We start from the raw sequence: 24,177 nt of genomic DNA, 5'->3' as shown, positions 1-24,177 counted from the left end.
TTTGGGTAGTCTACTTTTATTTAATTCTGAAAAATGCAACATTTCCTTATAAATGATTTTGTATAAGGGTAGAAATCTTTGCTATAAATATGCTTACGACGTTAGCCTTAGTAAGGGTGAAATGCGTTATCACTATTGTTTTTATTATTATTATTTAAAAAAAAAAAAAAACAGTTTTATTTTAGGCTATGGTCACTAATCAAAATAATAAAATTTAGCAATTAAAAAGTAAAACATGCTTTATATAAAAAGTCTTTATAGCATTATTTTATAGGCTATTAATGGGAAGTGTTTTGCCGTATTGCCTAAGCTATTTGACTAAATGTCATCACAAGCAAAACCTAAAAATGGGCTATGCTGTGGGTGTCAGCCATTGCACTAAGAAACAGCATAATAGACGTTAACAAAAGTTTAAGTTTAGAGAATGGAACATATTATCACACTGTAAAAAAAAATCGATTCAGTAGCTATGTTTTTATCCAAAGTTGCGAATTTTACTTATTCGCAAAATTGGAATATCGCATAAAACATTTGCGAATAAAGCACATTTTCATCCAGAAGAGAACAAAGTTGTCACTTTCCAAGGCGCTAAATATCACTAAGAAAAATGGAAGTTGCTGCAGTAGTAGAAGCTATTCCCTACATAATAAATTACTTGCGCCTCAGAGTCTTGATTTCGGAGGCGGGTGCCTGGTCTTGTGGGAACATAGTCGAAGACAGTTCTGGGAGGTAGCCTACTAAACCACTTGGACGACAGACTGTGCTCAGGCATTTCAGAATGACAAAAACAGCATTTCAGATGCTGGCCAACGAGATTTCGCTGGTTGGTCCAGTTATGCCGTCCAATCGCAGTCACGTTTGATGCGCATCGAGCAATTTATCCAGTAAATGTGTTTCCATCGTAGTTTATGTTTTCTTATCGGATAAAAAGTTTATCCGAGTCAATTGAGCGTATAAGTTTTTTTTTTTTTTTTTTTTTTATGTTCATTTTTAGAATTTATGAGTATCTTGGCGTTTCCATCCAGAGTTTTTTTTTATGCGGTGTCCCAAAATGTGCATGAAAATAAGTGGAATTTAGCTAGTGTAAAGCCTCCACCATGATAACAAACGTGTGCGAACACTTCTTTCCACAACACCCAATCAGAACACAAGAGGGCGCCATGTAGCTATATTCCACCATATCTACTACTGTGAGAGACAGAGCCACAGTGCATTATTTCAGCTTCATATATCAAAATACCACAAGATATAAACTGGGGAAAGTAAGAAAGAAATCTTCCTGTCATGTATCGAGACTAACTACTTTGAGTACTTTGTGACAAATGGCTTTCTTGTTTAATTGGCTAGTTGCTTATTGATGTCATGATGAGGAATTTCTCCAGCATTGCTGTATATTGTGAGGAGAACCATAAGTCCCATCAGTGTGATCTGCATGTCAATAGCAGCTCTACTGGGGTCCGCCATTTATAGCAAGATTAGTTTGCACTGACACACTGGACTTATTTTAAATAGGTTCTAGTCTGGCCAACAGATTCTAGTTTAGAGAAAGGGTTTGTGCAGGGACATACGTTTCCTTTCAGCCAAAGCTATATCTGTAGCTGATATATATATATAAAAACAAAAAAACAATGAAGGACTCTCTAAGGTTTTTCTCACTAGGGGAGTTAATCGTCACACTTTTTACTCCAGTGAATATTTCTCGGGCTGTTTATTTTTATTTAGTTTTTGTGTAGACCTTGTTCAAAACTGGTAATTTCCATCGTTATTGCTCAGAGAAGGATACAGCTTATTTAACAACACATAATCTGCCCCAATAGTAGATACACTAAATGGGGTAAGTTGTCACAATAGAACCTGCCTGTCTATGATAAATTGAAACAGTATAACAATTATGAAACACTTATGAAACAATAATATGAAGGTACTACATAGCATATGTTTTTATGGTTTTAACTTTTTGTGACCTATGATTTTTGTTTATATGTAACCCTAAAGATATAATTGTTACACCCAATTAAAGTAGGCTAGTAACTAAATGCACAGTTGTTGTTGTTATTATTACTTAACATTAGTAATCTTTTTTATTTAAGAGATAGGGAAAGTAAAAATGTAAACCAATAACAGCAAAGGGCGTTTCATCTATAATATACAAGGTCTGCCTTCCATAGGTCTCCTCTGTACTCTCTGAGCTAAGTCACTTTTGTAATAAGCTCTTTTGACCTGGAGGGTGTCACTGAGTAGGTGAATGTACAAGAGTTAATCTGGACATTATCTGTGCTTAGTCCAGTGCAGCAGCTTTTGCATAACACACAGATGGGAGAAGAACATTTCCGATCTCTAAACAAGTATGTATATAATCAAGCATTTAAAAACACTTATTTTTCCTTACTTGTAAACTCAATCACTAAGGCACTTAAAAATACCCAATGCTTTAGTTTCTTATATAGTAACTTGTGTTTACAAGCATGGTGCCAACCTCAAAAAATCTTTGCTGTCACGGTCAGTCAAGGACAATTGCTATCATTGAAGGAAGTAAAGAGCGATCAATCTAATTCAAGTTTGTTAAGGGTTATTAGCCCCCTAAATGGCTGCTGAAGTCATTGTGAGGCAGTCTTTCTGGTAAACACAAGCCTCTGTGACAGGAGAGGAGTGTTGGCTGGTGGCCCCTAGAGAAAGCTTAATGAGCAGTACTGCTTTGAATCTGTCTGTGTGATCTAGTGACTAACTCCCAGCCAGTGGGTGGCACTGAATGTATCATCCATTCAAGTCAGTCACGGAACACCCACTCTGACTCTATATATAGTCAACATCCTCCATCTCGCTCTCCCCCAGAGAGACTGAAAAAAGTGTGGCTCATTATTGTACACAGAATACTTAAACTAAAATGTTCAGACAAATAATATCATGTTTGTAACATTCTATATTATGTCAAAATTGTTTTACTATGGATTTCTATTATCATTTATTCACCTTCATGTCATTCCAAATCTGTATGAATCATATGGACAGTTTCTTTATTCTATTTGGAGCTTGACAGTCACTGGTCACTATATGCTTTTATTGTACGATGAAGAGCAGCATGAACATTCTTTAGAATTTCTCCTTTTGTGTTCTACAGAAGAAAGACAATCATATTGGTTACATGAGGGTGAGAAAAGTTTTGCATTTTTAAATTTTAGGTGAACTATTCCGTAAAGCAAAAGAAATCTTCACAAAAAAGTAGTATAACTTTAAGATTACTAAGCCATCTGCTTGAAGATGAGAGCTTTCTTTGGTTTTTCTTGACATGCTCATGGGAAAGATGTTTACTCACTGACCCGTCAACAGAGTATTACCACTGACACTTTGATTTTCAACCTGCTATAACCCATTTCCACTAATCTGGGATTAGTTAGTGGAAAGCCTTAGGTAAGATCTCTTATACAGTATATATAGCCAGGGCACAGTATCATACGGTCAAACTGACGGTGAAGAAAGCCTCCTGACAGATTAAGGAACCATTTTAACAAGTACAAAAAAAGAACTAATCATCTTTTGCTTGGCACTTTGGTTGGGGTCTCTTGGGGTAAACACTTGTTTACTAAGGATCCAGTAGGTGCAACTAATAAGAAACATACATACACCAGACAGAACATATTAGTGTCCAGTGATATTGTTTTGGAATATTATGAATGTATCACTTGTCCACCATTCAGAATTAAATGGAGAATTCCTAAATTTAAATTAGCATTTAATTAAATTGAAAGAAGTAGAACTAAAATTAACTGAAATTCATACAACTCCAATAAGTGTGATTTTAAAACAAAGTGTGACAAACACCGAATTGGATAGATGGATGGATGGGTATAGATGTACCATTAAAGGGTTAGATCACCCAAAAATGAAAATTCTGCATTAATTGCTCACCCTCATGTTGTTCTACACCTGTAAGAAATTCGTTCATCTTCAGAACACAAATTAAGATATTTTTTATAAAATCCGATGGCTTAGTGAGGCCTCCATTGACAGCAAATTAATTAACACTTTCAGATACTCAGAAAGGTACTAAAGACATATTTAAAACAGTTCATGTGACTACAGTGGTTCAACCTTAATGTTATGAAGCGACGAGAATACTTTTTGTGCACCAAAAAAACTAAATAATGACTTTATTCAACAATATCTAGTGATAGACGATTTCAAAGCACTGCTTCATGAAACTTCGAAGCTTTACAAATCTTTTGTTTCGAATCAGTGGTTCGGAGTGTGTATCAAACTGCCAAAGTCACGTGAACCATTGAAATTTCGAAAAGCATGTAACGAAGCCTCGTTTACTGAAATCACCTGACTTTGGAAGTTTGATACACGCTCCGAACCACTGATTCAAAACAAAGATTCGTAAAGCTTCGAAGCTTCATGAAGCAGTGTTTTGAAATCGTCCATCGCTATACAAAAAGTATTCTCGTTGCTTCATAACATTAAGGTTGAACCACTGTAGTCACATGAAGTGTCTTTAGTAGCTTTCTGGGCTTTGGAAAGTGTAAATTAACTTGCTGTCAATGGAGGCCTCACTGAGCCATCAGATTTTATCAAAAATATCTTAATTTGTGTTCCAAAGATTAACTAAGGTCTTACGGGTGTGGAATGACATGAGGGTGAGTAATTAATGACAGAATTTTCATTTTTGAGTGAACTAACCCTTTAAATATAGACCTATACTTAAAGGCCTGGGAACTGCAAAAATATGGAAGCTTGAGGTGGCCTCATGTTGCTTACAACAGAAGCTTTAAAAATAGTTCCAAAACTGGGACATGTGTTGATTGCGAGCTAATTTCCTACTCGAAAACTACTTGAGGACATAGCCTTCTTGACGTAGTGTGCATGTGGCCACGCGCTGCTTAAAGACAAAGCGCGTGAGGATCTGCAGTGCTGTGAATGAGCGATCCTGCGGTTACTATAGAGACCGACTGAAGAGACGAAGCCCCAGTTCACATGTATTCCGCTGACCCAGAGAAACCCCTCTCACAGACTGCAGCAAATTCTGGCCAATGAACTCGAAGATCATTCATGTCCAGTGTTTTATTCACAATTCCGCGAGACTCGCTCATTCTTGCTTTCAGATGAACGGGATTGGCTGATGATCAAAAAGTCCAACAGAAAATAAAGACTGGAGTGAAGTCATAGACACGATTTATCCATCTGTAAATTAATTGTAGACTAATAATTAATACAAACCCCCCTCCTCTTTCCTTTTTCTAAAACTATTATTAGGAATTAAAGGGAAATTATTAAAAATGCTAAAATAACCAATACTTAAATCATACTTAGAAAAAATAAATCTTGTAGCCTGTTAGTTTTCATACGAAAAGAAATTACAAATGTAAGAGATTTCGAGTTTTAGTACACACTGTAGAGATGGTGGAGAGATGCCTTGTCCCAAAGTTAGAGTACAAAGCTTAAATGTAAACTATGAGTTTACACGGCAATTCGTACGTATTTTACGAGATTGCAAATTCGTACGTTTTTTTGTTAAAGCGTACCATGAATTCGTAATGGCCTACCCCTAACCCCGCCCCTAAACCTACCCATCACTGGGGTTTAGACAAATCGTATACCAGTGAGGTCGTACGAATTTGTACGAATTAGCCACCTCGTAAAATACGTACGAATTGGTCGTGAGATAGCGTTGGATATTTAGTCAAATGGCACGTGGTCAGTCCAACAATGAGCTCGATGCATGCATTATTGATCAACAAAACCAGTTAGACTGGATTTTATTTCATTCAAGCAAGATCATGTCAAAATATAAAATAATCTCAATGCAAGATCTGCCCATTTTTCTCAAACCATTGTGAATAAAAAACACATTTTCCTATGATCACACATGGATTGGCACATAGAACATCTCAGTGAAGAGAAAACGCTTTCAAGTTTCACATCCAGAATGGCTGGAGACAGGCGTCAGTCAATAGAGCAACATGAGCACATATAAGTCAGGTCAGCACCTTGGATAGTTCCATTCACATCTCTTCAAATGTAGCTTTATCCTCCTGAGACCCAGCCACTTGTCCACTGTAATGTTTTGAAAGATACATTTTAAGCCTTGACATAGCAAGGTCCAAATCTTTAATAATGTGGCCAATATATAACATAAATTGTAGAACTGTAAATATGAATATTATGTTTATTATACTCCAAACACTTACGTAAAACAAAAGTAATGCTTAGCCTAAAAAAATAAACTTTTCTTTGGGTCTCAGGAGGATAGTGACCCAGATAACATAGTAATGACAGCTGAGAAGGACAATTATATAGAATAAACGTTAATTTGTACTTTCCTTTTTTATGTAAGAATGTGAATCACATCAACAGATACAAATCTATACGACATGCATTTTGCACCGGTGAAGCCATGTTGGCTAGTATAAATCACTACACCGGGGCTACTTAATACTGTTAAAACAAAGCCAGCAAAACACTGTCATAAATATTGATAAATCGGCTCGTGGTGCAACGCAACAGTAACTCAAATTACAATTACACCCAATAAATCAGTAGTAATTCATATCGGCTCAGATTTTGATCACATTTAGCGGTCCAGTTCGCTTCCATCCTTCTTATAGTCTCCTTCGTTTTTCAAGTCTTGGAAAACCTCTGTGAAAAAGTGCGGGTCCATGTTAATCTGCAGCATTTTACCGCTCAGTTTATCGATGACATCTAACGAACGTTCCCAGAACACGTCCGCGTTGGTGTCGACCATGAAGGGCTTGAGAGGGTACGAGATCTCGTTTCCGATGTAGGAATACGCCAGATAGAGGCAGGTCAGAAAGGTCCCGTGGAGTTCACGTGGATTGTCAACATCATTGGTTACAGTTTCCCTAACGAGCAGATAGACGAACACGAGGTTAGCAGGCGTGATGAACCCGTGGTCCTGCCAGCCCTGCAGCAGCAGAGTCCTGTCCACGTTGCGGAACCAAAGAATGACCTCATTTGAGGTTAGTTCCTTAACTTTGCAGCACCGTTTGCACACGAATTCACCTAGGCAACGTAGCAGCTCCCCGGTGGAGGCCTGGACGATAACGCGCCTTGGCGAGAGAAGCGACCGGCTGCTGGGCTGCTTCTGAACCGACACCAGTTGCTTCGCTACTGGAGTGAGCTGGTCATTATCCTGAGCTAGATGTGATGGAACCGTGGGGATGGGCACCGCAAGAGGTCCATTTTTCGTTTTCCGCTCGGTGTTGGTCGATTGTTGCGATTTCCTGAAGTTCTCCTGGTTCAGATGCCCGACCTGGCCGTTGCTGCTCTCTGGCAGCGGAGGAGGATTCGGATTTACTTTCTTGGCACTTTTTTTCTTACCCGATGAAGTCACTAGCCGCTTAAACGTGAGCATGGACACGACCACTGACTGCTTTTTAAGGCTTTTCTCGATTTTTCCATTGCCTTCGTCTCCTTCATCTTCCAGAATGGTCCCTTTAGTTACTATAGGGGATACAGATAGCACGGTCCCCATTTCGCAAACGCGACAAAAACGTTAAGATGCGGCCCTGCGCGCGCGGAGACGTCGCAATAGAGCTTGAGCGTATCAAATCAAGTGCAGCTCCATTTGGTTAGTAAAACATGCAGGTTAGCAGGTAAACTGACAGCCCATCAGAAAGGAAATTCCAGAGCAGTCACGCACTCCCTCCACTTCTTCTGCAGTAGTGACTGCAAGCCTGTCGCGCATTGCCTACCTCAACTAGAGGGGATTTGTGGTAAGCCAAACCAATCTGACATCAGCTTCTGTTAACCGGGATTATCCTATAGTGTCTGTGTAATTAGCCAACCTCAGGGCTACAGAAGACGAATGACAGTCTAAAGCACCAATAGAAACAAACGCCTGCGTCCACATTATCACTTCAGAAGGTACAATTTTTAGACCGCATGAGCCAAGTATAGTTCTGCTATTCCCAGACAGGGTACAGTTCTCTCCTTGGCTACTCCATTTCACCTACTTAGCACTGAAATAGTTCATGTGTTATAAATTAGAAAACAATGACAAGAGGTTAACCAAGATGAATGCATTGAGAAATTGCTTAAAAAACAATGTAATAAAATAATATTATTTGTTTTTAATAATCGTTGGCCTAGACTATATGTTTAGTATTTTTTAAATCATATAAATAAATAAATGACAATTTTCCCAACCCACTGCACATGTTTTGATTGTTTGATGAACAACTAAAGCAAATTAATTGAGTACTCTTTCTTGACAGAAATGGAGGTTACATGAGTAGTCCTTTAAGTTTCCATGAGATTAGGAAAGGAATAACAAATTCATTCCAGGATCATGCTGCTCTGTCTATCTTAAATCGGGATTAAAGCGGTCAACATTAACATTTGCTCTATAGTTACCCTAACTATAACTAATCAAAACATTATTCATTTACTAGTATTTTTCAGGATACACAGATGCCGTGTAAGTGCCATTACATTATAATATGATGCAACAGAATAAATGCAAATGTTACTTAAATGTATTAATTCCCCAACCTTGTTTATGTGTTCCTGTGCAATTTAGGTAGTGGTTTTTGTCTGCTAGCCCCATGCTGGTCTCCCATCTGTGGTCTCCCATCCGAATGACAAAAAGGCCTGTCTGATCATAACAGCTGGCAGGAGAGATACACTTTAATACACTCTGAAGTACCTATGAATTATACAAAAAAAAGTCTTATAGATGTTTGCAGTGCATGTGTAATTGTATTTTAGTCTAAAAATGAAAACAAACAATACAATTACTAATAAGTAAAGATAATACTCTCAATATGAGTATTACTCATACAATTATGAGTAATTGTATTATCTTTGAAAATATGGCAAGTTCCAGTGCACATAATTCGATAACAAAACATACTCTAGAAAATAGGACACAGGGAATCTGCGAAACCCAGAGGAATATCCCACAATTCAGCGTCACAATGGTAGAACTGACAGTACTGCAGTCAGAGCAGCATGTCTGTCTAATGAATATGCAGGGAGAGTGTTATGAATATTCACCTATTGCAGCAACCTCACACAGTTACTGTGGAAAGCAATGTGTCTGAACAGAAAAGAATCCCTTCTCTCTCCTTCCCTGTCTGTGAATCCAGTACTTTTCTACTAAAGGACAATGAAATGATCTTTAATAATAACAACAAACAATCTGTATAATTGTAGTGGCTCTCTGTTTTTAATTTTTAAGCATCTATCTAGTTTTAATAACATATCTCAAAGTCAGAACCGGCAGTTGCCAAGTTTGTCAATATTACTTAAGATATGAATCAGCATCGTTGTACAGCAACTGTTGTGAGGCAACTATTGTGGATGAAGTAGGCTACTTGATGAGTCAAGGATATGTGAATTATGTCATATATTTACAGAAAAATCAGAACATTCTTTAGTAAAGCCAGATGACTATATATAGCAGTTAAATCAAGGCTGTTTACTGCCACTGTCCTAATGTGTTCTTTTAATCATTCCCTGCAGTCTTTCGCCACCTTGTGGTCAGTTACTAAAAAACAGTCTACAAATACAATAAAGCAAAATTGGTTTAAAATTGTGACACTGTCCAGATGCATGACCATGTGTTGTTCATATATAAATATTTGATTGCACATTTTTCTTTAGTTAATCACGTTTAATCGCAACATTAAAATTTTCAATATATTTTTTTATGAATGAAGGCCAGTTTCACCAATACCAATATTACTAATTTTGGCCATTAATTATAGCCATTCTACATTACAGTAGGCTATAATTGAAAGCTTTCAACATTTATTAGGCTTTAAAACAATAACTTTTAATTTAAGTGAGCTTAAAACAATCACATATAACCATTATAATAAATGTCACATTTATTACCTGCATGCCCTTTAATATATCAGGACTCAATGCTAATGATTTTTTTATTTATTTTTTTTATTATTATTATTAGCCCAGTAAGATGGGTTCAGATTTTTGCTTGCCCTACCATAGGATACAGAAATTGAACAGTTATCAAAAACTCAGTCTTCATTGCATAAATTATAAATTAAAAATAGATTAATCCTTATTAAAGATACAAAAGTTATTCAGTCAAGTGTGTGATTTTCTCTTTGTCTTTTGTTCGATTTACATTAATGACAGCAACAGGTTTATTAGGCTGCTGTCACTTTAAACCTGACACACATTACTTGGATCTGACACGCATCCCTTTTTCTCACAGCTCTTTGCGTTAATTTAAGACTTTATTTAACACATTTAAGATTGATTACAAGGGTACTCAACAAAATGGGCATTTTGGCATAATTCTGTGTGTTTTTTCAAGTGTGAAAAATGAGAGGTAAGGGATCAATGGAGCAGAAGTAAGGGTGCACAGTTTTCTAAAAAAGTTTAGTTTTCTAAAAAAAGCCTACTGCTTATAAATGTTCAGAAGGTCTTCCAGGTTTGTGGAATTGCACACAGACCAGCCACTAGTTATGTGCCTGCCACTGAAAACTGATTTGGTCCTTGGATTTACAGAAATGATTCTCAACATTGCATATCTAATCATCTTCTGATGAACACATAATTATTATTTGAATTATTACTCAATGAGCCATTTAACCATGTATTACTGGCTTTTGTCTTTCAAACACATTAAAATGTAAAAAAAACAAAAAAAACATCCTTTCACATTTACATGTAATTCAGGGTGTCATGGCTGGATCAGGCAAGATAATTCACAAAAGCAAAAACACTCGTAACAGTGTGCTAACACAACAAAAACAACACCAGACGATGAAGTTGAACTTAGGGCAATATATACACAAGGTATTAAACTAAAAGGAAAAAGGTGTGAGTAACTAATCAAAAACCATGGTAACTAATGATGAGTGGGAAAATGGAACAAAGGAAACAGGAAACAATTAAAGACAAACTAAATGTCCATGAAAATGAAACTGAAACAATAACAGAACATGACATTACTCCCCCCTCCCGGAAGGCACATCCTCTCGCCATGACTAAATAACAAATTCCAACAGAGGAGGGAGGGTGGGGGCTCTGGAGGAGGGCGTTGAGCTGGAAAGTGATGTGACCAAGGAGGGGCTAACAGAGGAAACCACCATGGAGCAGACGATGGAGAGATGAGCTGATGGTGGGAGGATCCAAGAGCACAGCCAGGAAGAAGGACCACAGTAGAATCAAGTGGGAGGAGCCAGGGTGAAGTCAGATGTCCGACCACCAGCGGTGGAGCCAGGAGAGTTGGAGACCTAGGAGGAGCTGAGGAGGCATAGAGACCAGGTGACATTGTAGGTCCTTGAGTATGGTGATGAGCTGCCGAGGTGGAGCCAGGGTGCCAGAGGACTGAGGCGCAGCCGGTGGGACTGAGGACCAAGGCGGAGCCCAATGGAGCCAAAGGGGTGGAGGGACGATGCACAGCTGAAGGCCCGGAAGTGGAGCTGGAGGGACGAGGGAGCCCAGTGGAGCCGTGAGGATGACGGTCCCAGGTGGAGCCGACTGGTTGCCGAGCAGAGGTGGAGCAACGACACCAAGGGGATCACCACACCAAAGCGGAGCTGCAGATCGAGAAGCCCAAGGCTGATCTGAGCAGTCAAGTGGAACCACCAAAGGAGGAGCCGAAGGGAGCCAGCGGAGGTGGGGCCCGAGGAACTGGATAAGATCGACAGAGGTGGAGGGAGTGGGAGGCTGAGTGGGACCATAAGCGACAAAACAGACTTGGTGCTCGACAACAAAACCAGCGGATGAGGAAGGGCTTGGGAGCAGGAAGTCATCAGGAAATAGACCAATCCAGACTGAGATAAATTGAATTTTGATGCTGGAGGATGTGGGTGACCACTCACTTTATCACCCAGCTCCACCAAAACTCCCACAGGAACAAATGTATGAACTGGCTCACATACCTGATCAGACTGAGTGGCAGGCTTTGTCTCCGGGATGGATGAGGCTGCAGGCTCTGGCTCCATTGCGGGCACTGGCTTTGTCTCAGGATCTGTGGTGGGCATTAGCTCTGGCTCTGTGTCTACGGTGTGCTCAGGCTCCGTTTCCATGGTAGGCGTGGGCTCTGGTTCTGCGGTGGTCGTGGGTGATGACATCAACAAGGGAAAGCAAATTCCAAACACTGAAGAATGGCTTCCTGCCATGTGAGATCCCCCTTCTCTGGCAAGTGCAGTGGTCTATAATAATTCACTCCCATCCAATAAATAGATTTCAGAGTGGTATTATCCAGACAGGAGCGCTGGGCCAACTTACAGAATCATAAAGGTAGATCCTCATGGGTGAGGACAATGAAGGCTGTTGCTAGATCCATATTTGAATTCAGTCTGGTGTTATGTCACAGCTGGATCAGGCAAGAATATAAGGCAAGGCAAGGTGGATCTAATTGCAGAACTTTAATATACGAAAACAAGACTATAATCCAACAAGACAATTACAAATACAAAAACACAACACAAACAACACCAGACAATGAACTGAATGAACTTAGGGCAATACATACACAAGGTAATGAACTAAAAGGAAACAGGTGTGAGTAAATAATCAAAAACCATGGTAACCAATGATGAGTGGGAAACAAAGGAAATGGGATATTTGATGATTATATGTTTCAGAGAGATCAGAAAGTTAGTAACGTAATCCATTTCATTGCACATTTAAGGTAAAAAAATTATGTTACTAACTTTCCAATCTCTCTGATATACATATAAGGGATTGCACTAATATTACAATTTTTTTTTTTTTTCTAAATAAACATTAAAAAACCACTAACTAAAATCCATTATTTTAAATGCTACAAGTGAATTTAAGCATCACAACATTGCACAACATACTGTACAGAATAAAAAAAAAAAAAAGAACATTCATTTTGAGATTTGCTTAGGATTACACTTAACAGTGTTATAATTACATTATCAGTGTTTTAAAAAAATAACTTTAAGTGTGAGTTGACAGCAAAGGCAATCTAAATGTCAAAATAGGGGAAATTAACATGCACAATTGAATATCCAGTATCGGCTGATACCAATAAACATAAAAATTCAAATTGTCGGCCCATAACAAATATGATACTGACATATCATAAATCCTTAATTATAAAAATATATAGCCTACCCTGGCTTTCTAAAAGTTTCAGAAATGCACATTTCAGTTAATTTAATCACTACAAGGACAGAAGAGGGCACCATCTACTAAGTGTCAGGGGTGCAAGCATTTGGAAGAAGTGCAAAATCCTGATGATAGAGAGAACTGATGATAGCCCCTGTCAGCAACGCCCTTCAGCACCTCAGGCTAATATTTAATAACCCAAGGCAAGAGCTAGCGAAATTATACACCCTCGGGTCCCTATCTGTCTAATATTCTCACTCATGACAGAATCCTGCTTTCATCCGAGGCACTGCTGCCAACAGCAAAATCTCTGAACAAATGCTGACTATACCTCCCCAGCTGTTAGCAGAGGAAAAGCTCTTCATATGAAGGACAACCATTTATTCAATTTGTCCACATTTAGGTGGAAATACTTAGAAAAAACACCATGAAGGTGTTAAATACATGGCAGTTTATGGAATTATATAATAATTAAAAGTTTTCACACAATTGAATGTGTGGAGTATAAATACAATCCTACGACAATTAATTATCAAACATGTTTAATGTATCAAACAAAGGATTTATGGGAAAGAACTATATGAGCAATCTGTGCCAATGTAAATAAAGAGAAAAACTCAATGAACTCAACTATGTCATTGTGCACAATAGGCTGTGACCTGTTTCATTTCTCTCTTGCCCTGTAAAGCACAAGAATCTGTCCACCTCTTTGTTGTGGGTCACATCAAAAGCAAACACAGAGATCATGTTGCTGCTCTTATCACAGGGTTGTCTATCAGGACTCCAGAAAGGGCTTAGCGGCACAGCCAGGGGCAGGTGGGCGGCACAACACATCACTGATACTGCAGCTGGACAACACTGAGACGATAAGACAGAGACTAAACAGAAACACACACACAGTACAGAGCAAAAAGGTGCTAATGTTCAAACTGATACACTCTTAAAAATAAAGATTCTGTATTAGCTTCGATAGCTCCATGAAGAACCTTTGAAGTCACCATGCATTTTTTTATGGAATATTGCAGTATTTTTTATAAATGATTTATCCCTGCACATAATTTTTTTTTAAATGCATGCATGTGCACCAGTGTTGCCAAGTCTGTGGTTTTCCCGCGGAATTGGGCTACTTTAACACTGTTGCCACGGGTTGTTTTTCATGTTTGCGGGTTGAAGCGACACCAAATAACATGATATTTAGCCCCTGGAAGGTACATTTTACCAGGGAAACCCCGCCAAAGACGCAGATTTTACCCCCCGGAACGCAATCTTTACCGGGGGACTCGGCCTGTAATGCTAGTTTTGAATAGCAGTTGGGCGGGTTTTGTTGTGAAAACTTGGCAACCCTGATGTGCCCTCATAGTCTTTAATCAAATAACTTCCGCTCCCTCTTGCAGCAACATCTCTTCTCTGATGTGTTTACTGGCAACCTGTCACTCACATGATATCACAGCATTAGCAAACCACAACCATCCAATCAATTCCCAATGGACCTAATCGAGTCCCTCCCTACATTTTTTCTTGTTTGAGAAGCCATTTCACTCAGATATATGTCACAATAGGGAAGAAAAAACGATTGCGACTTCTGTTTCATGCTGACTTTAAAATCCATGAACCTTTCCATTGCAGTTTGTTTATACTGGAAAATAATTCTTTAGATTAATAAAATGCTCATCACACTATAAGAAACAAAAAAGTTCTTTTAAGAAATACTCACTGAAAGGTTCTTTGGAGAACCCAAAATTGTTCCTCGATGGCATCACTGAGAAACCCCCCTTTTGGGACCTTTATTTTTAGAAGTGTAGAATGAAAACACAAAGTAAAAATGGTATACAGTATAAGCACTATACCCTTACACAGTTAAACGACTAAAGGTTACCACACTGGCCCTGTCCCAAATGCCACAGCTGAGGTGAGTAAAATGCTGAATAGTTATTAGAAAGAACAAAACTATAGAACATGCTGCAGTTGATATTTAACAAATAAACAAAAGCTGCCAGCTTTGTTTAACCTTACCGTTCTGAATGAAGATCAAACACTGGTTAATACCAATAAAGGCTCAATATGACTGGCCGAGCTCTCTTGAACACAGACACACCTGCCTTTGATCAAAGCCCACTGCTTGAAAGCCATGCACAGTGCGACGCGACATAGTCCTGTCATGCAAACAAACCTGACGCTATATTTAACTGGGCAGCTATCACTTGAAAGGCCTGCTTGTTTTTATCTAAAGCTGAAAGACATCAGACAGCATCTGCTGCCTCAGGAAAATAAGAAGATGAAATCGGTACCAACCCGACTTCACCGAAAGTGAGCAATGTAATGTGATGAAACTAGAACTTATAATTATCAAAGATGTTCATTTATACAATAGCTCCAGTCTTCAATTTTTATTGGTTTTGTATCAGTTTGTTAGTTTGTCAGGACTTTCTGTAGGTTACATCATTATGCCAGTAGGTGGCGACAAGTGACTTTCTTTATGAGTGAATCAGTGAATCATTCATTTAACCGATTCGTTCAAACACACAGATTAAATTAGGACTGAAACAAGTTCATCATCATCATTATACACAACATGCCTCAAAAAACACAAAACTTGATTCCAATAAATCCAAATAGCAACTACTAGGCTATTAAAATATAAATAAATGAACATAAAGATAAAGATAAAAAACAAAGATACACAAGTTTTTGTTGTTATGCATAAGTTTTAAGGATTTGAAGATCACCAGTTTCTTCTGAAATGAGAGAGGATGGAAGGATCTGCATTTATTTATTTATTTATTTATTTTTTTTAAAATCTACATTTATGTTTTAAACAATTGGCCAAAACCACAAAGGAGCGAAACACGTGACTGTCTTTGAGTGAGACATTGAATCATTCACTGAGTTGAATCAGTGTTTTTGAACCGAACAATTACTGCGTGTTGCTCGGAGGCGTGCAAAGTTTAAGATACTGTGGCGTTTCTTTTAAGTTATTTTCTTGGCAAAAAGAGCAAAAAGAGACAAACAGTTGCGAATGTTGTCTCTAAAATGTAAGTTACCCAGTATCTCGTGTAATATTGCTTGATTGTCCCGTCGAAAGGACCTTTCCAAAAGACCATCTCTTCAGGGAAATAATTTTGTTGTTTACAGTCATATTATTGTGGATGGCGGGGTTCAATACTGATACTCGAACTGATCTTTAATTATCCCCCTGGACTTATTCGGTTTATTAATAATAACATAAGTGGAGGAGGGCCGCCACAACGAATGAGGTAAGCAGCTGTTTACCTACACAACTCTTGTAATTGTTTGGAATGCTATTTTTGACTACTATATGGTTACCAAGATGATGATAGATGCCATAACTACACCATCTGATTGTAAATAAATATTTCTCCATTTATAGTCAAAGCAGCCATGTATTGTGCATATATTTTAAATATTAATAAGCAACATGTAAAACACTAATATTTCAAAGACTTTCAAAAGAGAGAAATTGACTTTTTGGATATTATTTGTCATGTGTCACAACTATAGTCACTATAGCCTAGCTCATTTTGCACATGACCAAATGGTGCCGCTAGTGGAATAGAAAGTGTTGATGAATCTCACGTTAACAAATACTGTTCCAGAAGTCCAAGCAAACCGCTTAAATATTTCTGGAGATATAACGTGGGATTTTGTGTATTTAAACTCACAGTAAATCAATATATCTTTCATAGGCTCGGTGCAAATGAGTTGAAGTACACATTAACAAACTGCCTCAATGTCCCACTGATGAGTTCTTGCTGATGGTCTTTTGGGTGATTGGGTGCAGGTGATGCAGAGTGAGACCCCCCAGCTGGTGCTGTATTTAAGTTCATGTCTCATAATCTAACCACCAACAATGGAAACGTGAACCATAGCATAGTCATATTTTTCACTTGATTCTTTCTAAAGTTCTCTATATCAGCTGCACAGGATGAACAAGTTCAAGAAGCTCAAGAACAGATGTTAGAGGGTTATAGAGGGGTGTTAAAATGTAAACAGTGGTCTTTCCTTCCATCACTCATTCTGATCTGCACTGATAGTGTATCTACTCAGTAGAGTGAGGCCAGAACAGGACTCATTCATAGCTCAGAAATCCTCAAACTAATAGTTAAGTTTTATTGTTTTTGCATAATTGTTATATATATTAACAAATTATTTAGACTTGAGGAAGTTTCCATATACTGTTTTTGTAACTCTCTGTAATCATATATATTATATAGATCAATAGTTAATCTACATTCAATATGAATATTTAAGAAATTAAAGGAGTGTTTTAACTACTTATAATAATCTTTTAAGCATTATATAATTTACTAATTATGGTTACTGTTGCTAATGAAGGTTTAATAACTGTTAAGAATATAGCCATTTTAATGAATTTAAAAGTTTTTATTATAAATAAAAATAATAGGGTAATGTTTGAAACATTATTATTATTATTATTATTATTAATCTGTCTCTTTATTATTATTATTATTATTATTAACCATTTTTATGACTTTTAAATATAACAGAATTTTTCTATTTTGGGCTTGTTCCAAAATTCTGCTTTGCACTTTTCACTAGTGTGTGTATATATATATATATATATATATATATATATATATATATGAGAGAGAGAGAGAGAGAGAGAGAGAGTTGGAGTATGCGGTCACTCTTACTGGAGTAAAATTGGGTTTCACCAGCAGATGGCATCGTTGTCTGTTTATGGCAAGCGTTGAGTGCTATAAATCACTAGACAGCATGGGCCATTGTGTTTGGGGACAGGGTCATGCTGAATGCTGTGCCACTGCCAGAATCAACAGATGGATCCTTGATTCAATCAAAGTAATGCGGCTCATGAAAGGCCAAACCTCTGTGATAAATCCATTACACACAACTCCTGTTGTCATTGTCCCACCTCTCACTAGCTTCCCAAAATAAACCCTAGAATCTTCCTCTCCCAGGGCTGGGAAACTCACTCGGACGTCCGATCAGCCGGAGAAATGTTCAACGCTTCATTTCAGGGCAAATGTATAAATACGTTTATAAGATCATCACTTGGTGTCCTGTGGTCTTTTATGACACCAGTGAATGACAAAGTGAGGGTGAGAGACACAGTGAGCAGATTCCTGCGCCCCAGGCCCATTTATCAGCACGTTTGAAGTACCAGATTGACATGGAACGCACATGAAGCACAACCACGTGTGTCCAGAAGTAGGTCTTCAGCAAGGAATTGTGATAGCGTTCTGATGCAACTAATTTAACGTAAAGGAAATGGAAAGATGTTATTGAATGCCCTCGATTTAAAATAGTGCAATAGTGGGTGGTGCAGATTATTGGTTAAATACCTGGGCTGCTAACTGGACGTTTGCAAGTTCAAACCACATACATAAACTAATAATCCCTTAGAGTAAAACACTTGACCCCAAGTTACTCCAAAGGGATTGAATGTGTAATCTGTATCCTGTAAATTGCTTTGGATAAAAGCATCAATGACTGAAACGAAATGAAATAATCTAGTCTGCTTGCCTTGTGAAAAAGAAGTGTGCTTAATTGTATTGAATGTGCACTTAGTGTACTTCACATCCTAAAATTATATTTTTAAATAAATGTATTTTTAAATAACTGCAGATATATTATCAATAAAAATGAAACGCCTTTAGTTTACTTAAAGGGTTAGTTCACCCTAAAATGAAAATTCTGTCATTAATTACTCACCCTCATGTTGTTCCACACCCGTAAGACCTTCGTTCATCTTCAGAACACAAATTAAGATCTTTTTGATGGCCGAAAGCTGTCAGATTTCCTTCCATTGACTGCTTTCACAACTGATGCCTCAAAAAGTTCATAAAGAGATCGGAAAACTATTCCAAATGAATCAAGTGGTTTAGTCCAGATTTTCTGAAGAGACTTGATCAGTTGTTATGATGAACAGATTTAATTTAGGGTTTTACTCGCATATAAACATTGATCTTTAAAGAGAGTAGAGTTTTATGACTGTTTGTTACAAATAAGTAAATTTTTTAAAGAGTGCACTTTGTAATGTCAAATTATTTACTTTAAAGAACATTTTAGATCATTGTTTCAATAATCTTTTGTCATGTTTTAAAGAAATACATTGATTTTTATGTGCTGACTAACATATTAAAGTACATGTACTCAATTATAATTGTAACTGTAGTGTGTTATTCAATGTTGCATTTAAATAACAGAAAAGTTTAAATAGAAATAAAATTAAGGTATAGTTTGGTTTACCATAAATGCTTGTCAGTACATTCAGCAAGAAAGACAATACAAGTAATAATAATTATGAAATTACATATATGTTATTTAGTCCTACTTAAGTAAATCAAAACAGCACTCTAAAGTTCGGCTAATTGCATATAATATAAATGTAAACTATAATACATTTTTATTTAATTGCATTTAGGTTAATGTTAATTTATATATTATATACTAATACATTTTTAACATTTCACATTGTATAAATTATTTAAAAGAATAATTGACACACAAAAAAAATGTAAAATCTGTCATTTACCCACTCACAAGTTGTTCCAATCCTGTAAGACTTTATTTTGTGGAACACCAAAGAAGATATTTTGAATTTTGACAATTATCAATGTTTGACTATTTTTTTTTTTTTTTTTTGAAAGTCAAAGGGGTCCAGTGCTGTTTTGGACCCCATTGACTTTTATTATGGGCAAAAACATTTTTCACAATATCTTTTCCATAGAATAAAGAAAGTAGTACAGGTCTGGGATGACATGAGGGTGAGTAAATTATGACGAAATTTAGTTTTGGGTGAATCTTATTGTAAAGTGTTACCCATTTTAAGACATCAGTGCAGTCTTAAAGTACACTGAACACACCACTTATCATTTCTTCAGATCAACAAGATTCCTGCATTCCTGTCGTCAGGTGGTGGAACCGACCTCTAATTCGTTTCTGGCCTCACGCTGGGTTCTCTCACTGCCACAGAGGCAAGGCTCGTTCCCTGGTCCGCAAAGTACTTTAGACACCTGGTCCAAAATCAACAGCACATGTTGAAAAGCACTAACAGCGGCCCGTTGCACGCTGGGTGATGATGTCACCTGAGCCTGCCATACTGCAACACTATGACTTGTCAAATTAAAGAGAAAAAAACCACAGAGATGTGTACCCCTTGGAAGCGATGAGGCCTTTTTCTGCTTTCCTTCTGGGAAATGGAGATTGTGTGTCAGGAGGCCAGTTTCCAGAATCCACCTGCTGCCAAGCTTTAATGGCGTGATAAACAAAGAGAAATCGTTAGACCGCATTAAAAACACAGCCCCTAACTCGCATGTGACTTCGGTTTATGAGAAAGAGGCTAGCGCTCTCCTCTCTAAAAGCTGAGAATAGAGGCTCTTTATACAGTTTATATATCATTTTACAATTTATACAGTGCATTAAAGCAGAGAAATTGCAACCTTGTAAACATTTTCATTAAGCATCTTTAAAGCAGCTAGAATGGAGCAGCTACATGATACGGTCATAAAACAGCCAGTATAGTGAATGAAATAAGGCTCTGAAAAGTAAATACTAAAAACAGCTTGTGTATTGACAAAAAAAAAAACACTCGCTCTTTAGCATGGTTAGCATTCTTAAAGGGATAGTTCACCTAAAAATGAAAATTCTGTTTCCCCCTCAAGTTGTTCCAAACCTGTATACATTTTTTGTTCTGCTGAACACAAAGGAAGATATTTGGAAGAATGTTTGTAACCAAACAGATCTCGCCCCCCATTGACTACCATAGCAGGGGGGGAAAAAAAATACTATGATAGTCAATGGGGGGCAAGATCTGCTTGGTTAAAAACATTCTTCCAAATATCCTCCTTTGTGTACAGGAGAACAAAGAAATTTATACAGGTTTGGAACAACTTGAGGAGGAGTAAATGATGACAGAATTTTCATTTTTAGGTGAACTATCCCTTTAATGATTCTCCAACAGAGGGCAACACAGGCTCCCATATCAGAAGGCAGTACACACAACACGGGCATAAACCTGCTTCATAGCCCTATAATTGAGTCTCTATGCTCACATAAAATGACATTTCTTAATTTAACCGCCACCCTTTTGCCCGCAAGAATGATTCATCCAAGATTCATGAATAGCAGCTCAGTATAGGCCAAAATATAATCCATGTCAAGTGTACAATATTAAATAAAGCCAATAATTTCAGCATCTGTTCTCATTATGTGTAAATGGAGAGTAATTGTTTTCAAATTTGAAAAATGTGGTGATGGAGCTCTCAGCTACTGCTAATGTGGCTGTTGTTATTTCAGTGGGACCCAGAGGAGTATTTAGGCAGCTGCTGAGGCCTCCGTCCCAGCCCTGGTATCATCCCCCCATCAGGCACTCCTTGAAGTGGTTTTATAAGACATGACGAGGGAGCCCGGGCCGAAAGTGATCAGCGGGCGACGCACATCTGAAACCCATTTTCCGCAATTAAAGGGGAGAGACTATCAGCTCCAAACATCGCCTGTTTCCACGGTATCCGTTCAAACATTCGCCTCGCGCACACATTCCCATAAACAGTGACAGAACATTTCCAAATATATTTGTTTAGAGAAAAAACACAGTGACCATTCCAGCTGGGCCTGAGGGGGGCTTCTATGGATCAATAAAGGTCTGGTTTTTGACAGTGGTTTGAATGTTTGAGAGCAGTCCTAGCATCCACACCTGGGATGGGACCCTTCTCAATGTGCAACGTTGTGAGTGTGTGTCCAGTTTGAGAAGTGCTTTCCCCGTCGATCCTTTCACTGGTCGTTTTCTCTCTATTTGGGAGCTCATCAGACTTCAAACACAATAAAACAAATACCAGACATGCAGCTAGTGGTATGGCAGACCTGATTGCTATCAGAAACTGCAATCAAGCCAATTTAACTTGAAAATGCATTGTTATAATTCCAACACGCAAAGAGATAGTAAACAGCTTTGACTTAGCATTGTTTGGTTCACTGCTCCTCATGCTGAAGTCTAAAAATGCTTTGGCTGAGAGAATAACTTCTGATGATGGTTTTGTGAGATAAAGAATCTGTTGGTTTGCTGAAGAAGCTCTGCAAGAGACTCTTGTACTGTTTAGTGTGTTTTGGTCCACATTAAGGTGTTTATTTGAATGTGAGTGTGATAATGTCATTAGGGAAGGTTTATTATTACATCAGAAACGAAGGGCAAGAACAAAGTGATTCATAAAATGTCTCCACACGCATATCAAAGCAAAACATCATTAATGGAGATTTGTTCTAGGACCTTTAACCTTTTGTATCTTGGCAGTAGTTGAAAAACAGCCTCATCTTTCCTCGGAAATTTCAAATTTGAAAGAGAAGACTGATATTGATTAAGTGCAGCATTATGGCAAGATCTCAAACTTGCGATTGCTATAGACAAAAAAAAAAAACATGATTTAATCAGTGCTACAACTAAAAGTATAAAAAATTATTTTGGTTAATTGAAATGAAGCAAAAATAAATATTAGACGGAAAAAGTTAAACTAAATAAAGAACTGAAATAAAGTATGTTTAAGTTGAACTAAAACTGAAATTAAAATAAAATTAAAGTAAAATAAAATAAAATAAAAAAACATGAAAATATAAAATAAAAAACATGAAAATATATAATTAGAAGCTATACTTCAAAATGTTAATAAACACTATAATAGTATATAAGTATACTAATGTTACATAATATACTAAGATAATACTGGATCTAAACCAATAATATTGAATAAAATAATACTGAATACCAATAAAATTGAATAACATTTTTATTTTTTCAGTCATTTAGAGTTTAAGTTGAGCATATTCTCTATAGGCGCATTTATATCATTGCAGGTCTTGATGCCCAATTCCGATTTGTTGACTATATCAGGTTTTTTTTTTTTTGACGCCTAGCTTACATCTTTTAAAAGTGACCCATATCCGATGTCTGCATTTACACTATGCACTTGGTGAAACAACCCAAAGTAGACATACTGACCCGGAAAATCTTAGGACGAAAAGAAAGAAAAAACAGTGTGATTTGCAATGGACGCAGACGAAATTATACAAGCTTTTGCTTTCTGCACCATCTTTAAAGGTCAGCAAAACATTGGCATTTTAACGTGGAGAAAAAAAAGAGGAGAGCCCTTGGTTGCAGCCTGGGCATTGAAAAGAGTCATGTGATCGCAGTTGGTGTCCACCTGAGTCTGAGTGGACGTCATTCGCCACTGTTGCTTTTTCAATGACGTACGACTCGCATTGACAAGGGAATATCTGATCTGTCCACTTACATGCACGTATACGATTCATATCAGATTTATTTCCACATATGAACGAGGCCTGAAACTGATCAGAGAATATTGAAATCCATGTGCTTCTTTCCTGCTGATACATTTGTGGGTCATATCCGATCTGTGCCATATGGGAGGAAAAAATTGGAATTGGGTCACTTGAACCATGTAATGTAAATGCGGCCCAAGAGGCTTTATCTCAGTCATATGAAACAGATTTCCCTGTGGTCAGACATGCTCTCCTCGGTGGTGGGCAGATGTCTCTGTGGACTCAACCACTTGATAGTGAGAGACAGAAATGTCAAAAGCCAAATTGTCATGGGGAGGGATGATCCTGGTTCATCTTTGGGCCAAACTTTGCCTAAGCTCATTATAAATATTAGACAGGAGCTGTTCCTTGGCTACTTAGACTTGTGTCTGAACTAGACAGAAATGCAGAGAGGAATCCTGCATAAGGCCTGACAACTTTAAGCTAAACTTTTTTGGTAATGTTGTCATGTATGCTCTGCAATGTGTGGTTTGTTGTCATGATGTTTAAGTTGAAATAACTAAAGTGGCCCAAAAACTATAACCACTGTAAAAAATATATAAATGACAACAATCCATCCATTCTCCAAACCGATTGTCCTATGTATGGTATACTGGAAAACAATGATAAGCATTTAGTAAGTTTTAAAGGCTTTTATTGGTAAAAAAAAAAAAAAAAAAAAAAAAAACATTCAAGATATGCAAAGAGTCAGTATTTACAATGTTGACTCTTCTTCTTCATAACCTCTGCAATTCACTCTGGCATGCTGGATATCAGATTCTGGGCCAA

General features: G+C 37.5%; 1 protein-coding gene and 1 long non-coding RNA gene across 2 annotated transcripts in view; one reads left to right on the top strand and one right to left on the bottom strand.

Moving 5' to 3' along the window:
- Nucleotides 1–5,663: 5,663 nt before the first annotated feature.
- On the bottom strand, nt 5,664–8,166 carry cdk5r2b (cyclin-dependent kinase 5, regulatory subunit 2b (p39)). Its single transcript, XM_051904643.1, has one exon. It carries the CDS (start codon nt 7,487–7,489, stop codon nt 6,569–6,571), a length of 921 nt encoding a protein of 306 aa, XP_051760603.1. The 5' UTR covers nt 7,490–8,166; the 3' UTR covers nt 5,664–6,568.
- Nucleotides 8,167–15,868: 7,702 nt separating this feature from the next.
- Nucleotides 15,869–24,177, top strand: part of LOC127518259 (uncharacterized) — a 49,416-nt gene continuing 41,107 nt past the window's right edge. Inside the window, exons 1-2 of the long non-coding RNA XR_007931512.1 lie at nt 15,869–16,331; nt 21,376–21,583. This is a non-coding gene — a long non-coding RNA (uncharacterized LOC127518259). The remainder of the gene's footprint in view (nt 16,332–21,375; nt 21,584–24,177) is intronic.

The sequence above is a fragment of the Ctenopharyngodon idella genome, chromosome 9 (genome assembly GCF_019924925.1).
Source record: "Ctenopharyngodon idella isolate HZGC_01 chromosome 9, HZGC01, whole genome shotgun sequence".
NCBI lineage: Eukaryota > Metazoa > Chordata > Actinopteri > Cypriniformes > Xenocyprididae > Ctenopharyngodon > Ctenopharyngodon idella.
The sequence above is the reverse complement of the archived record's forward strand: the minus strand, read 5'-3'. Positions and strand labels throughout refer to the sequence as shown.

What these genes read in the sequence shown, in the direction of transcription:
- cdk5r2b (XM_051904643.1), bottom strand. Translation starts at nt 7,489, where the DNA reads ATGGGGACCGTGCTATCTGTATCCCCTATAGTAACTAAAGGGACCATT.